Genomic DNA, 15,792 nt, shown 5'->3' with positions numbered 1-15,792 from the left:
AATTACTATAAGATAGTGTTGTTTTTCATCTCAGAGAGAAAGAGGTGTTGAATTGACACTTCCCGATATTGCTTCCTGCACTTTAGAACATGCATAGAGGTATGCGCGCCAATGACGTCGTCAAATCGCAGCCACACGTTGGGACTGAGTGGAATATAAGAATGGTACACTGATCGGCATAGCACGCACCCTTTCCGTTCATGACTCTCCATTCCGTGCAACAGTGTGAAATCAGCAATGAGGTGCTTGTAGGTGGTCGGTGTGATGTTCCCCAGTACCAAGACGTTGGACAAGAGCGGTCCGTGGGCGGTCAGAATGGGACCAATAGAGAGGCCCGTGAGCTTGTACACCCGGGACTGGCTAGCTGAAGCTTTCAATGCGGCTTCCAACGTTGTAAACCTGACAAAACCAAACACTCTAGAACAAGGATGAGGAAGAGTAGCACTGGCTTGCGACACACGTACCCATTCGGCAGGGGATTGATAGATTCAATCTCTCCGAACTGGAGGAAGGTTTCTTGGAGTAGTAGTGCATCTTGCGGGCCCTTGACGAAGATTTGACGCTCAGAAGCGGAGCGGTGGCGAAACGAGAAAAGGTCTGTATATTGCAGACGATGATCAGCGTATTCTGGTCGCTTGCGAAGGGCCTCTAATGCTGCGGTTGCTTCAGCAATGCGTCGGAAGGTGACATGGGCGTGTGCTCTTTATAGGCCAAGGCTTTAGTGAACATGTAAGTTTGCGAACCAGCATACGAGTTACGCACCTGTCCTTGTTGACCACCAGTTTAATGATCTCCCCAAACACAGAGAAGTCAGCTATAAGACGACGCGACATCTCCGGCCCTAGTTCTTCAATATAAAGAGTCCTGCTCGGAATAGTCTGCGGCTGTCGAGACACCCTGATTCGTTGGCCGTTGATAAACACTGGTTCAGCGCGGTTTGCTTTCCGAGCGAAGGCAGCGGCGTAGGTCCTGTTGACAAAAGTGACAGACTGGGAAGTGTCAGCGCATAAGCTACTAAAGAGAACGCAGACACGCACCGCATATGGGCTGAAAGGAGTGAACTTTATTTCCTTCCGCAAATGATCAGGAATGACTCGCTCAATGTCCGCAGTTGCCACATTGGTCGGAAGGTTGGAGAGTCTAAGCGTGTCATCTAAGATGGTGAATTTTCTGGAGGAGCTGAGGCGATAAAACTCACAAGAGTAGGGTTCAGGTGGACTTTGGTTCGTGATACTGGGGAGCACAGGTTTCGGAAGCGCAAATAGGAGTCGCTTTACAGGCCTTTTGGATACTCCCAACATGCTCCAGCTGCTTCTGCAGGGCAGACGCAGAGGCAAGAGGTTCGAGGAGGCAAGAGGAAAAGTTTGTTTGTTGATTATGTAAAATCTTGTGACAATCTGACGATCAAGCTCCAAATATGGAAGTGTGCCCCTATACTGTAGCCTGTGTGACATTTTCGTGTCTGACTGCTTGGAAAATTCATCTCAAGCGAGCATGGTCAATCCGTATTACAAACAAACAATCCTCAAGCTTTAACTTAGTCTAATCTGACCGGCCAACCATTTGCATATCAATTCAATCAATATAATTTGACCTCCGTAACTAGAAGTGTGTCTGAAAAGTTTACACTGGCCTTCACGCCTGATCATGAGTAAGAAGGGGAATGCATTTGAGACTAGACGATCAAGAAAGGGTACACAGTACTACACACAAATGTCAAGGTAAAGACACAGAAGGAAAAGGAAACAGCAATCGACAAGAAATGGAACAAGCAAGAAGCAATACAAGGGAAGGGTGCGCGAAACGGGATTGTGGGAAGATGGATGTGATCTTTAGCTATGTGATGGTAAGAGGGGGCATGGATGCATAGGGTAAGAATAGGAAGAAGAGATTGCCTGTCATGTAAGTATAGGGCATATCTGACTCGTGTTTGCCGCCGACGGGGTCAGAGCCACGTCACATTGCCAGCGGTAACAGGAAACGAGGCAGAGCGGGAAACCGAGGGTGGAGATGAGGTTAAGGGAGAAGCAGCGCTGGGTGCATCCTGGAAAACTGATTAGTAGCCAATAGTGGTGGCACACGACCACATACCATTTCAACGTCGTTGCTTGCAGAATCTGGATCCCATTCACAGAACTGAGGACTGAAAGCGGGAGGAATGACCATTGCCGGGGTAAAGGCTGGTTGTGGTCGAGCTGAGCCGGTTGCGATCAGGGACTGAAGATAGGTTTCAAGGCGAAGCTCCTACAAAAACGCAGTCAGTGTTTGTTTTGGAAGTCTGGTGGAAAGCATACCTCGAAACTCATCGTTTCCAGCCCAGGAATGGCGGTGATACTTTGAAAGATTTCACCCTCTGGTGCCGTATTTGCCTCTCTCGCTCCCGTTGTGTCCGATTCCACCTCCATTGACATTGTAGTCGGCACAGCAGGCGACGACACTGCCCTAGCCACGCGACGAGCTCCAGCAATCTTACGCGGGACCGAAACAATGGGCAACGACTTCTGCAGCCTTAACAAGGTCGAAACATATCCATCGTCACTCCCACTCTGGTCCTCATCGTCAGAGTCGCAGTCGAAAGAAAAGGGGATTTGGTCCAAGTTGAGACTCGTCAAGTCTACCACCGTTCGCGGAGGGAGGGGCTTGGGCTTCTCTCCGGCCCCAATTCCGACTCCCGCAGGAGAAACATAGTTGGTCAGAAGGCCGTCCGCCGCGGGGAGGGGGTCTCGCGGCGTGTAGTAGTGGTCGAGCATTTCGTGGGGTGTTTGAGAATTGAAGGCATAAGAAGTGGAGAAAGTTTTGGTTTTGTAGGCAGGGAACGGAAGGAGTGAAGGTCTCAAACAAGCGTCGCAGCCATGGTGGAGAGAAGCAAAGTTTTAGGTGTGGCACAGCCCCTCGATTGCTAAATTTGGTGTAATTTATTCTGGATGTCGTGCTTTACGCTAATACGAAGCAAATACAACAGTATATGGGCGATGTAGTCCACACAAACAGCAGACTGACTGCGCCTTCCAAATCATCACCGGCTAGAATCATCTCTCGTTTGAAGAGTTGTATCCTGAGAGGCTAATATGGGTCGTGTGCGAAACAATGCTGCCGTTGGGTTTAAGGAAGCCAGACCCACTATTGGAATACTCCCTTGAGTTACTTTCTATACGAAATGCGGGAACATACCGGTCACCACACACGCAAGATAAGCTTGACTGGGCACACCCTCTGAATCGTGAAGACCGCGAAGGCTCAGCATCGTCTGGTCCTTAATTCGCGAGATCTGTGCTTGAGTCGGGATTTTAGGCTCTAGCCGCTTGTTTAACTTCGCAAAAGGGCCGTCGGTTTGCGCTTTCATGGCCTCGAGGGCGGCGGTTGCATCTCGTTTGTCGAGGAAAGCGACGATTACGAACTTCCTGGTTCGCGTGGCGTAAGCTCGCGTCAGACACTGGCTAGGACATACGCACTTACTTGAGCTTGACCGATATTACACTCCGCACTGGCCCAAATTCGCGGAACTGGTCAACCCACCATTTTGGATCAAACATGGCCTTATCCTCGATTTTGTGGATATGCAGCTCGGGAATCACCTTCGGAGTGACAAAGTCTATAACCCCCGGCGCGTGCCAGAGAATTTTACTCCAAGGGTTCCTGTTCCTCCCTTTTTTGCGTTTTCGCGGTTGAGGTGGTTGGCTAGTGTAACGACGCGAGTTGACATGTATAGCCCCGGAGATTCTCGGGCTATATGATGTTTGTGAATTTCGGAGAATCCAAGGGCGTAACTGAGAGCACGATTTGAGCATGCACGGTTAGGCGATGAGGAGAGAGAAGGACGGAAGTGTCCTAGTGACGTGTGTGTGTCACAACAGGATCTACTGTACCTGTTCCTTCAAGTCGTCTGTTGGATTTCTAAAAAAGAGAGCACGACGAGCCGAACGCGGACATTGATTTGCTTGGGTCTCAGCAGTTACCTTGTAGACTTGAGGGATAAGTATGAGTGCTCAAGTTGTGACTGACTACTATAAGTTATCTAGGGACCATATGCCTTATTTAATAATAATAATAATATCTACTGTAAGTATTCAGAAATTCGGTCCTACCGCCATCTGTGAAGTCGTTGTCCAACAAGCTCTCAGCCCCTCGGTATGCAGCTCTGAAATAATATATACCGCAGATGAATACATTAAGCAGTTTCACGCTCGCCGTTTGGCACTCACTGGACCTTTAACAAGCTCATATGGTCCCATCTGGGTACCGAAGACTGGCAGTTTATCTTGCATGAGGCGACCAACGAATATGCAGCTGGCCGGGTTTAGCCCCTCGTATAACTGAAAGTCGAAAAGAGCTTATCGCTGGTCGACGCTGCCAGTGCTTAAGTATCCATATAGCACCGTCTATACGGCCAGAATATCGAAGGAGAGCTGAACGGACTGGCATAACGCATTGTTTTATCATGGGCCCAGCATTATGACCCAGTTGCCAGCCGACGACTCTCTAGCCAATCAAGATGAAGTTATTCGAGGGACTTCCGGAGGTAGACTACTCAGGTAGTTATCTCTAGTGATAAGTTGACATCGCTGAGTTTTAGATCGTCGACGTAGGTACCCATAATGCAGGACTTGTTTTGGTGAGATAAATCTTGAGGAGGGCACACGCCAGTACCACGCTAGTACTGTACAGTGGAAGTGTTACCAGAAGCTGCGCAAGAACTCGAAGTTTGACAAGACGATCGATGCGTGGCTTGGGAGTCTGATACGGATGACAGTTCCTGGCGTAATGCAAGTGAAGCCTGACAGTATACGAAATATATCCAGCCCCCGAGTTCGTCCTGGCACCAAAGAGTGTCGCGGGGAGTTGTTTTGTTATCACGTGATGATGCATGTCGATCAGGAAATCAGCGGCTGTGGCCGCCACAGTCATCATCTTTTCCTTACCCTCGGCCGACAACGATGAGCGACATACCGGTTCCAGGATCCAAGCGAAGACGCTTGAGGGGCTCCTGTAACTTCTGCAAGCAACGAAAAAGTGGGTCTCCCGTTCTCTTGATCGACTTCCCACTGACAAAGCGCCAAAGTACGATGTCGGTCGAGTCCGGTTTTCACCCGTAATTTCAGCTGACGGAACTCAGGCGATAGCTCCCAGATGCCCGGAAATCGATGCTCCAACTGCATATCTTTCAATTTAGAGTGTACACACGACTCGTCAAAGGCAGGACCCTCCAAGGTGCGTGGTAGTCGTATTAGCTCGATGACCTCTGATGTCACTTCAGAAAGAAAGTCCTGCAGACAGTCCCACAAGCCAGGTGAGCAAACACACCTCCCACGACCTAGGTTAATGTTTCCCAGCCCCCCTCCTCCGAAGCGTCCACCCCGAGTTCTAGCAAGACTGCCCAAGAACACGTCGCAGCAATTGTGGTCCAAGCAACAAGTTACATTAAAGACGATGATGTTCGCCGCGTCCTTCTCGACGTTGCGCGCTATGCCAGGGGTTTGGAAAACCAGCTTTCAGACCGTAGAAGCAGTTCTCCTTCATCCCAAAGTCACAGAAGTAGTCCACCAAGCCATGCTAGCTCTCCACCACAGCTTCACATCAAGGAGGAAACGGACGAGCTCTATGTAGATGGACTCCTTTCAGAGCGTTTCGACCGCTTCCGACTCGACTCCGACGCTACTCGCTATTATGGGAAGTCGAGCCATTTCGAGCTTATTAACACCGCCATCGACATTCGGGAGAATCTGGTGGAGCCGGCGACCACGGCTGCCCCGAAGAAGCGTGAAGAGTTTTGGCTCAGTCCTGTGCGTTTTTGTCTATACTCCACCACATTGAATAGTCTGACTCGATCTTACAGTGGGAGCACGAACATTTGCTTCAAGAAGACCCTCCCAAGACCCATCATTTCCCGGAACCCGACTTGCTCGAAAGTCTCGTCAGAATCTTCTTCACCCGCGTCAATGTCATCATCACCCTCCTCCATAGACCGACCTTCGAGCGCCTTCTCGCTGCCGGTCTTCATTTCACTGATCACCACTTTGGCGAGACCGTTCTCGGCGTCTGCGCTGTCGCCTCCAAATTCTCTGATGATCCTCGAGTCATTCTTCCCGGAACGAATACACGACTGAGTTCTGGATGGCAATACTACAAGCAGATTAAGCCCTATCAAAAGTCCTCCCTCCATTCCATCTCTTTACACCAAGCGCAAACGCTTTGCGTATGTCCATTCCGGCTGTCTATCCCAAACACCACTAACGCTGTTTAGTTATGCGTTATTTACATCCAAGGCGGTTCGACACCGGATATGTGCTGGGGTCTCGGTGGCGCCGGCATAAGGTATGCCCAAGAGGTTGGGGTTCATCGCAAAGGCCGATACGAGAACGACCCCGTATTGGCTGAACAATGGAAACGAGTGTTTTGTGTGTCCTTCTCTCTACCCGTTTTTCGTTTGTTGACTGGCAGATAGGGATGCTGCTTTGCATTGATACTCTTGTCAGCTCGTTTGTTGGACGTCCGCGGGCGACTCGGTCTTACGAGTGCGCTCAAACCGATTTCGTTTTGCTTCTCACTGACCGGCGACAGCTATGACCTGGACTATCCTGCTGATTGTGACGACGAATATTGGGAAACCGACGACCCTGAATTAGCGTTCAAGCAACCAGCAGGGCGGCCATCAAGTTCATCCTACATGGTCGCGTATCTGAAGTTGATGGAAATTCTGGGTATGGCGCAAGAAACTATCGTGCGTTGACCTGCTTTCTATCTCTGCTCCAACTAATCACTTGTTCGCCAGTATCTGGTCAACCTGAAGGACAAAAGCAAAGAATGGGTGCAAGATGCTGTTGCCAGCGTTGAGTGGGTGTCCTTACTTTTGATTGGTGCTTTCAGGCTCATTCTGTTTGTATAGCTCGGCTCTGAACGATTGGGCTGACAAGATCCCCGACCACCGTATGTATTAGTCGCTTCACAGCCTTTCCCACTGATTCAATTTGCAGTTCGGTGGGACCCGAATAACGAAGACCCAGTGTTTGCTACCCAAAGCGCTGTTCTCTACGCTGCCTACTATCATGGTGAGCTTTTCTTCCTCCCCTCGCCCCAGACTAACCCGTATATCATAGTCCAGATCCAAGTCCACCGTATCTTCATTATAGCCCCAGGAGCAAATTGCGCCGATCCTGAATGGCGCGAGTCGCAAATCACCAACTCTTTGGCATACGTCTGTCGTTTTTCTTTTGACTTAATGGACGGCAGACTAATGGTTCGTAGAACTATCCTTCCCTGGCGATCTGCGCCAGCTCAGCTCGAGCGTGTAGTCACGTCATGGACGTCGCTTCCCGCAGGGGTTTACTGTGTAACCCGCATGTATTGGTCTGTCGCATCTTCTGTCTTTGCAATTGCGTGCTCATACTCAGCTGACCCATTCCGTCAGAATGCTGTTTTCGATGCCGGCATCATCCTCCTTCTCAACGTCTGGGGTGGGAGGAAAGTTGGCCTAAACGTGGACCCGAAGAAGTGCCTGCAGGACATCGACATCTGCTTACGGGTTTTCAGGGTTTATGAGACAAGGTTCGTTGTCGTTTTTTGTTTGAAATCGGTTCTCAGTTCTTCCAGATGGCAGGTAGCTGGCCGACAACAGTGCATCTTTTTACACCTCCTGAGGGTATTTACTGACTATGACTTCAGTGACATCATCAACGAGCTCATGAGTGCCGCCAATATGGATGTCTATGCCTACGCCCCCAATCCTCTCAAGCGCATCCGCGATGTGGACGTGGACGGTGAACGACAACACGAAGTCAGCAACTCCAACTCGCCAGCTAGCAGCGCTGCAGACAGCATCACCACCCCCAACGAAGTCCACATGACCCTTCCGGGACACCCGATACACTACAACACCGAATACTCGTCTGATCAAGAGGCACCCCAATTCGGCGACTTCTCGTTACCCGTGTCCAGCCACGATCTTGGTCGTATGCCGCTGTACGAGCCGTTCCAAGTGGATTGGGATGTCACGGTGACGGAGAACCTGTGGGGGAAGCAACAACAGACGAATGCGTATGACATGGGCGTGCAGCAGCAGCAGCAACAACAACAAATGTGGTCTCCACCGACATATATGGAGCAGCCTCAACGTGGGTTGTGTGTTCCTCTTTGAACAAGTTTACTAACCATGTTGTTAGACCACATGCAGCACATGCCCCAACACCAACACCAACACCATCGCGACAGTAGCCTGCTTAGTAATCCGGGCCTTCCGGCGGAGGGACTAGAACTATTGCACGGCGCTCCGACTGCCGGCTACGAGTGCGTGTTTCACTACCATGCCGCTACTTGCTCATTCCTCTTGCAGTTGGGACCAGTGGGGGAAATACATCTCCAGCATCGAGGAGTTCATGACCACGCTAGACGGACCCCCGAACCCTCCGTTGCCCAATCACTATTCCCACCCTAGCTATTCGAATGCTAATTACGCTGTCGCTGGTTGATTCATTGGTTTTGTTGTGCGAGCATCTGTACCTATAGCTGTATGTATGATCACTACGTAGCTAGACTAATATAAGGAATTCAAATCCATCCCAAGGTAGACTGCAGGATAAAAGAACAAGTGAAATGTACTAAGTAGCCACATATGTAGGCCCTCAAGAGCCTGGGAGCTACCATAATACATGTACATTGATCTCTCTCTACATAGAGTCCTCGTGCATCTAGCACATAGATTCGAGGCAGAAATTTGATGTTCTACCCTATGTGGTTTAACTATTTTGCCAGGTTTTCTTGCCATGGCCCGGTGGCAAAACACACGGGATTTCCAACTTGGTTAGTCTCTTTTGCATAGAAATTACAAGAATTCCAATGCACCTCCCTTCTTCACAACTTCAAGCTTCTGAACCTCCTGCGACACCACACTGTTCAGCACAGTAGGCATAAATGGCTGTACAGACAGATGGAGACCACTTATATAGGCGTGCAAGTCATGCAGGTAGGGAGGAGCATTGGCAAATGGGTATCTTAGTCTACAACAGGTTCATTGAACTGACTCCTCAGACAATATGGGCATTATTCTACAGGCCATCCTATCCTACATCCTGCTCACAGGGTATACTATGTATGACAGTATGTGGAATTCAAATCCACTCTCCATTGAGCACCGAAGGGATGTCTGGCTCAGAGGTGGCCCAAAGCTCATGGAAGATGTCTAGGACACCTAGATCTTCCTCCTCCTCCGCGACCCGCTTCATTGCTGACATTGATTGCTTTTCAGTATCGATACTGGATTGCTCGAGAACAGACCCACCTTGTCCACGGCCGTCACCTAGCTTCTCCTCCAAATGGCCAACTGCTATTAGTAGCAGCTCAAGACCCGGGTAATCGAGGACCCTCGGTTGCACACTTGGCGCGAACTTCAGTCCTTGCGACGCTCGTCCCCTGCGTCCCCGGCCAAACACATCTTTCATGATGTCTTCCGGCAACTCCGGACCTGGCGTATCAACGGATGGGTTCTTTGCTTGCAGGAGGAATGCCCCTTCAGGTCGGATGTTGAGCTCGTTTTGAACGTGTAGCTCCCCTGAAGCAAGTTCCTCGGGCGATGGGTGCGAAATGGTATAACCAAGGTATGCCTTCTCGTCTGACGGTTTCGTAGCCTCGTTGGTGACAAGCGCATAGCACCCGCGTGCAACAAGACGGGCTGGGGGATCGTGTCGTGTTCCTACTGCAAATGAGCTTCAAGACAGTAGTATATTCGAATGAACTCGACCTCTGGTTTTGGTTTCGTATGTCTTCTCGCCCAATCCTTCCTCCAACTCGTCTAGATCATCTCCCACAGCCGTGACCCGTGCCCAGAATGTTTCCTTCCGCTTGCCTCGCCTGGCGTTCCCGTCAGGATCGGGAAGAGCCTTCTTTCCGAGGGTAATCAGACGGTAATGCTTTGCCTTTGGCCCAGAGTCTTGTGGAGCGGGTACAGCGTCCTCTCCTCGTTCAAGCACGTCCATTTCGTCCACTACAACGGCTTTCGTCCGCTTCGTTGACTTCGTGGTTGTGACACTGAACTTGGGCGGTCGAGGGACAAGCAGCATGTGTACATTCTTGACATCGTCGACAGAGGAAGGCTGGAATGTTTCGACTCGGGGACGGAAGAAGAAGTACACATAGCCGCGTTCAGTAGCCCCTGATCGTTGGGTTAGCCAGCCAGCTAATACCATACCACATCTGACTCACCTGTTTGCCGCACTTGGGTCGCATCCAGCGCTTCTATTTCACCGTTTGGCGCCTCTATCTTGACTTTCTTCGCTGGTGGGCCATCGTCTTTCCTGTTGTCTTCGTCGTCCGATGATGCTGGTGGCTTCAGACTCGAGTTTTGCGGCGCGGGTAATCGGGAGAGGTTGTCTGGCAAATCAGCGGCCGCGTGTATACGCGCTGTCGCCTCGTCCTGCTCAATCCTCTGCGCCTGCCCGCGTGTGGTGACCATGGCGCCGGTGTCGAATCGTGGTTGGAGGCAAGAGCAATAAATGAATCATGACATCACGGGGAAACAATTGGTGCAGGTGGCGGTGGAGACAACATGCACAATGCATTGTGTGGCCTTGACCGATGACCTCGAATGTTTCCAGAGTTTTGCCACCGGGTTGAGACATAGATTAGTCGAGAAAGAGTTGCGTCTGATGACAAATCGTGATTTCACTCCATTTCCATCCCAGCGAATCTGTCACTCATCGAATTCGAAGCTTAAGTATTGACAATGGCTCAGTAAAGACCCCACAGTTTTCATGCTAGATATACACCGTCGAATACTGTCATGTACATGACAGCCATAGTGGGGCATGAAGCGAAATTGACTGCAATAGCAGACGGAGCAACCATGCTACTCTATGAAATAATTGAATGACCAGTGGACTTCCTTACCAAAAGTTGAGGCGGGCATGCGTATTCTCCACAGTTCAAGAAGTTATCACTGAAAAGTCAATAGTATAGTGAATCACAAGGAAAGGGTTGTTATCCACAAATCTCACAATAAGTGTTTGGCTGGCTTTGGCATCCCAAAAAACCACAGCATTTGGCTCAAAGCCAAGCCAGAGATCTTAGGAAAGCTGGGCAAAAATCCATGGCTTTCAGGCCAAACTAAGGCCAGACGACCACTAATTCACAATGACTAGGCAAGAATGAAAGGTAAAACAATATCATAGGGTTAGGTTGCAGATATGTTTCTAGCAATACAGATTGAATAGATAGCAATACGAAATGAATACTTTTTTGGTTCAGTTGTTTTCGACGGGTGGCTTGGTAGGGGGCGACTTCTCCCCATCAACACCATGATATCCATTCATCCCATTAGTGTGAGCTGGCGTCTCTGGAATTTGCGGCACCGTGACGACAGGCGCGGTAGGTGGCGTTGCGACACCAGGAACTACCATAGGCACCGCAGGCCCACCGTTAACAACGACAGAGCTGCCGGGTATGATTCTTGTCGCGGAGGCCGGTGGCTGGGTGTAAGAGACCGTAAGGCCCGGCGCCGCATTCGCCATTGCAGCTCTCCGCTCCTTCACTTTTATCCGCCGTTGCTCCCTCTCCCGCATTCTCTCATCGCGTTCCGTCCGTTCTCGTTCGACCCAGGCAAGGGCTCCTCGGACGGCATTCACCGGCGCCGTTTTGAAGCCTTGGAGATAGCCCTGCAGTTCTGCGGTCGTGAACTCGCCAGGCGGAATACGCGACGCAAAAACGTTGGCGAGGAAAGGCAGAGTCAATGGCTGAGAGTCCAAATCCGGGTCAGGAAGGTCGGCCGTAAGCGGTTGGCGGAAATACGCTGGAGGCGGTGATGCTCGTGGCTCATCTTGATGTACACCGTTGGCAGTAAACTGCGGGAATCGTCGTTCTGGGAAGAACCGCGTGAACAATGCCTCCGCCTGGTCTCTCGTAGCATACTCGTATTGGAGCTTGACGTCAATCCTTCCGGGACGCAACAGTGCCGGGTCAAGGCGCTCGATGTGGTTGGTGGTCGCAAAGAACAGTTTCCCCTCTTCCGAGCCGACACCGTCGATAACGTTGAGGAGACCGGAAAGAGTCACCGCAGTACGAGCAGCTGGGACTGCCATGCGCGCCATTCCACGCACAGACCGGTGGGGATTTGTGTTGTGCATGAAAGCAGTGTAGGCAGCATCGTCCATGTCATCATCGTCATCTCGGGAGGGAAAGGCGCAATCAATGTCTTCGATAACAAAAATGCCGTGTTTGGGAATGGCGCTAGCTGCTCGCTGCAGATATGCATCATCGACACTAACAAAAAAGTGGGTCAAGCAAAAGCCTAATACGGCAGCAACAACTCACAAGCGAGACGACAGTGAGAGAACATATATCTCGAGGTTCAGCGCTCCAGCAAGAGCGTATATCGTTGAAGCTGATTAAGGAGCTCAATGTTGGGTCATGGAAGAACACAATGCTCACTTTTTCCCGTTCCTGGCGGCCCATACAACAAGTAGCCTCTTCGATGAGGAATTCCTGCCTCCGCATACCAGTTTTCGGTGTTAATGAACTCCTTTGCATCTTCCACGATGGAATCGACTACCCCGGTTGGCAGAATAATCGAGCTTAGCGGCCGCTTCATCTTGTGCTTGACACTCGTCCAAAGCTGATTTGGACCAAAGTTCTGTGACGAAAATGAGTGAGAATAGATAAGTGGCTGGGCGGAGTGTACTGAGTCTATCATATGCACGACGACATGAGGTCGATTGACCTGGACGTAGCGGTCGTATGCATCTTCGACAAAGTCGGAGAGAACATTCATGTCAAGCGTGTAGATACTAGAAGACGAAATAAGTAGTATCCATTTAGAGAGCACAAGCACCCACGTCACAGACATACTCGTCCCTTGGCCTCCATAGGGCCCAGCGGGTGTTTCGACAGCGTTTACGTTTCCTAAGCGCTGGATTTCCACCCAGTATCCCCTCCATCGAAAGAGCTGCGGTCTTTGGTATGTTGGAACATACTCTGCATTGATCTTGGACCCTTCTTCTTTGGTGGTAGCCCGTACAGCCCATTTGCGACGCGAATTGTTAGCGGTAACGACAAATTCACGCGACCGGCGCCAAACGTTCTCTTGGGTCAACAACAGGACCACCCATTCGTATGCCGGGTCCCCGCTGTTGAGTCTAATGGTCGTGCAATATTCTAAACAGGAAGAATCATTTCCTGAGTCATTGAGAGCGGGTTTACAAACGCACCAATGCTAAAGCGCGTTATGAACCAACGAAATATCCTCCTGCCAGTCTCAATTACGGAGCCGAGCATCAGCAGCTTGATGCTGGACCCGCCATACGCGTGAAAGAGGGCGTTGGCACTACCAACGAACTCGCCCAGTGCTGAAAACAACCCAACGGACGACGCGACATGCCCGGGCTTTGAAGGGGGATTTGCCGTGTGCAAACTACCCAGAAGCCGTGTTACGAGGGAAGCCATGCTGGCCAAGCGCCCGTTGGTGGGTTTGCAAAGCCTTTTATACTGCGGCGGCTTTTAGCGCGGGCAAGAAAGAGTCAGAGGAAACAAGCGCGCATCATCATCGTGATTTGTCATCCTAGTCGCACGAAAGTTTGCCTGTTTCCAACGCCCAAAAAAAGACTACTACTAGTGATACATGCCATTCAAATCCTTTTAAAACAGTGTTCTACAGTAACCAAAGTCCCTTGTTTCAAGCCCAGTGTGGAACGAAAATAGACGAGTCTGGCAAGTCATAAACACCCCGCGGAAGAGACCCGACATTCAAGACAGCCTCCACCAGCAAGAACATCCGGATGAAGAACTCGAAAGTTCCGACGACAACGATGGCGGAGAAAGTTTCCGAGTACCAGGACGATTCGCCTGCCGCCCAGGCAAATGCGCCACCCAGCAACAGGCCGCCACCACTGATTATGCACGAGGCCACTTGCCAAAAGTGCTGCATCCACGGGGAGGAGAATGTTGCATTCCAGCCTGAAGCGTGAATGAGCCCGTAGAGCACCTCTGCGACGGTGAAGCCGAAAATCATTCGCTTCGTCGCGTATTCCCAAGAGTCGTAGGTGGGAACATTAGACGAACGGAGCACCAGGTACTCGGTTGCTGTGAATTCGAGTGTGGAATCGGAGGATATGAGGTCCCAGGCAAGCCTCCAGCGCACGACGTCCTCCGGTTGCAGTTCAATGCTGGCGATAGGCAACCCAGGTTTTCGCTTTGCCAACGTGACTAAACGCCGATCGTTGTCGAATTGAATCTTGGTGGTGGTCATAAACCGGAGGCCAGTTCCAGGTAGGGTTCCAGCCCCATACCCCAGCGTAACGTTTTCCCGTTTCAGCGAAGTTTTCGAGGAGCGGTCGGTCATCGTTGGCGGTAAGGGTTGATAACCTTCACGTTCTACTGATATCCATTGACATTCAGCAGTTCGTCCCATATATGACGCTACAGGCTTCAAGTTACTGGCGTCTCTTGAAGTCATCTTCCCGCTGACGGAGCTACACATGTACATATACGCGCATAGCTGCCGAAGCTTGGGATTGTCGGTGACAGGAGGAAGGGTAGTCGGGACCGAAATATTCATCGGTTTCTTTGCCCACAAAAGATACGTGAAAAGCGTATAGAGCGCGTGGGCGCCAGTCGTGATTTCAAGGAGGCTGATCGGGAGGTGTTTTGCACCTCGCGATATGCATTGAAGACAGAACCAGCCTGCCTGGAAGGCTACCAGCAGTTTGGCCAGCCCATCCGCTTTGCTCTTGTCCTCGATGTCCTCTTCGGAGATCCGGGGCATCAGTTCTGGGGCTCGTTTGGCAAGAAATAGCAGTCCGTCCGGTGTAAGAGTAAGGCGTTTGACTTGAGGTGGAAGAAATCGATTTGAAGATTTTCCGTTCAGGTCAATTGCATAGCCGCCCATGACAACGTAGAAGCCGTGAATGAGGTCCCAATCTGCTCCGAATGGAGGCAATGATGCATCTACGTCAACCTAGACAGTCAATAAGGACATGGAGAGGGATATTCAGATCACTATAACGCACATCATCCAGTCGAACGGACTCATATGCAGGACCACTCAACCCAACGTATTTTTGCAGTGACCTCCAGGTCGATACCGCTGTTTTCTCCCATTCTGACGAAGAAAGCTCGCTGACGATGCGTTTGGCACTCGAGTATTGGTTCCAGGCGATGAAAGTGACGACTTCAGGGGCCATCAATCCCATTCCCAGCCAAAGGATCTTGCGCATGAATTGTCGTGCTCCGGCCCCAGGCTCAGGAATGTTGAGATGGATCGCGGTCCAAACACACAACCCAAGGGTGAAGATACAGCTCGAGACCAGTCCGTATGTCCCCCCGCGTATTCGCCTCGTCAACCCACCAGGAGGGTCTGTTCCAATTGAAGGTCAGCAGAATTATATGGTTGGAGTTGACCACGCACGCCATGGAGGCTTGAAGTCTTCAGCCTTAGCGCGAGAGTGTGGGGGGAAAGCAAAGAAGAGAAGCGCTGCAATATGTCTAAATTTGACTGCAATTCATCAGGGCCACCGACTTGCGCTTGACAGAAGGAAGGCGTTCATTGCCTCGCCTTGCTTGATTGCCTAATGGCGTTGCCACCGACGGATATATCGTCCACAGCCGCGTATTTCGAACCGCATGGATGCTGCATCGCTTGGGCAACTTGAAGGAATTTTCGTGAAGGCTTTCGAGGAATCAATGTATGGGCTTATCAAGTAGCAGAGGGGTCGGATGAGTGTGATTGAACCGAGGAGGTCATTCGCAATCGTGAACCTGAGTAGGTATGCTGTTGCTAGTGGCAGTAAGAAGAAAAGTGTCTCGAGACCCACTCAC

At 50.8% G+C, this 15,792-nt stretch overlaps 6 protein-coding genes across 6 annotated transcripts; 1 reads left to right on the top strand and 5 right to left on the bottom strand.

Moving 5' to 3' along the window:
• Positions 1–5: 5 nt before the first annotated feature.
• Positions 6–1,361, bottom strand: MIND_01378400 (uncharacterized protein; the record flags this gene model as incomplete). Its single annotated transcript, XM_037370203.1, has 6 exons — positions 1,199–1,361; positions 1,038–1,153; positions 763–989; positions 465–701; positions 190–417; positions 6–144 (listed from the first exon to the last, which is right to left on the bottom strand). The coding sequence occupies exons 1-6, from the start codon at positions 1,299–1,301 to the stop codon at positions 6–8; spliced, it is 1,050 nt and encodes a 349-aa protein (XP_037213204.1). The 5' UTR covers positions 1,302–1,361.
• A 584-nt stretch (positions 1,362–1,945) lies between these two features.
• MIND_01378300 (uncharacterized protein) lies at positions 1,946–2,750 on the bottom strand (the record flags this gene model as incomplete). Its single annotated transcript, XM_037370202.1, has 3 exons — positions 1,946–2,044; positions 2,092–2,244; positions 2,295–2,750. 3 exons carry the CDS (start codon positions 2,748–2,750, stop codon positions 1,946–1,948), a joined length of 708 nt encoding a protein of 235 aa, XP_037213203.1.
• A 266-nt stretch (positions 2,751–3,016) lies between these two features.
• Positions 3,017–3,788, bottom strand: MIND_01378200 (uncharacterized protein; the record flags this gene model as incomplete). The annotated part of the gene is made up of 3 exons (XM_037370201.1): positions 3,017–3,120; positions 3,172–3,401; positions 3,457–3,788. 3 exons carry the CDS (start codon positions 3,786–3,788, stop codon positions 3,017–3,019), a joined length of 666 nt encoding a protein of 221 aa, XP_037213202.1.
• Positions 3,789–4,934: 1,146 nt separating this feature from the next.
• MIND_01378100 (Fungal-trans domain-containing protein) lies at positions 4,935–8,462 on the top strand (the record flags this gene model as incomplete). The annotated part of the gene is made up of 18 exons (XM_037370200.1): positions 4,935–5,058; positions 5,114–5,208; positions 5,255–5,287; positions 5,331–5,780; positions 5,834–6,193; positions 6,242–6,395; positions 6,443–6,512; positions 6,559–6,718; positions 6,770–6,831; positions 6,884–6,924; positions 6,972–7,046; positions 7,095–7,192; positions 7,243–7,344; positions 7,406–7,542; positions 7,588–7,611; positions 7,660–8,108; positions 8,157–8,280; positions 8,327–8,462. The coding sequence occupies 18 exons, from the start codon at positions 4,935–4,937 to the stop codon at positions 8,460–8,462; spliced, it is 2,694 nt and encodes an 897-aa protein (XP_037213201.1).
• A 639-nt stretch (positions 8,463–9,101) lies between these two features.
• Positions 9,102–10,441, bottom strand: MIND_01378000 (uncharacterized protein; the record flags this gene model as incomplete). Its single annotated transcript, XM_037370199.1, has 3 exons — positions 9,102–9,682; positions 9,731–10,141; positions 10,192–10,441. The coding sequence occupies 3 exons, from the start codon at positions 10,439–10,441 to the stop codon at positions 9,102–9,104; spliced, it is 1,242 nt and encodes a 413-aa protein (XP_037213200.1).
• A 787-nt stretch (positions 10,442–11,228) lies between these two features.
• MIND_01377900 (uncharacterized protein) lies at positions 11,229–13,422 on the bottom strand (the record flags this gene model as incomplete). Its single annotated transcript, XM_037370198.1, has 6 exons — positions 11,229–12,243; positions 12,295–12,364; positions 12,412–12,613; positions 12,662–12,767; positions 12,816–13,134; positions 13,188–13,422. The coding sequence occupies 6 exons, from the start codon at positions 13,420–13,422 to the stop codon at positions 11,229–11,231; spliced, it is 1,947 nt and encodes a 648-aa protein (XP_037213199.1).
• Between the last annotated feature and the right edge of the window lie 2,370 nt (positions 13,423–15,792).

This window comes from Mycena indigotica (assembly GCF_014461135.1).
Source record: "Mycena indigotica strain 171206Taipei chromosome Unknown Mind.scaff0017, whole genome shotgun sequence".
In the NCBI taxonomy this organism is placed as follows: Eukaryota; Fungi; Basidiomycota; class Agaricomycetes; order Agaricales; family Mycenaceae; genus Mycena; species Mycena indigotica.
The sequence above is the reverse complement of the archived record's forward strand: the minus strand, read 5'-3'. Positions and strand labels throughout refer to the sequence as shown.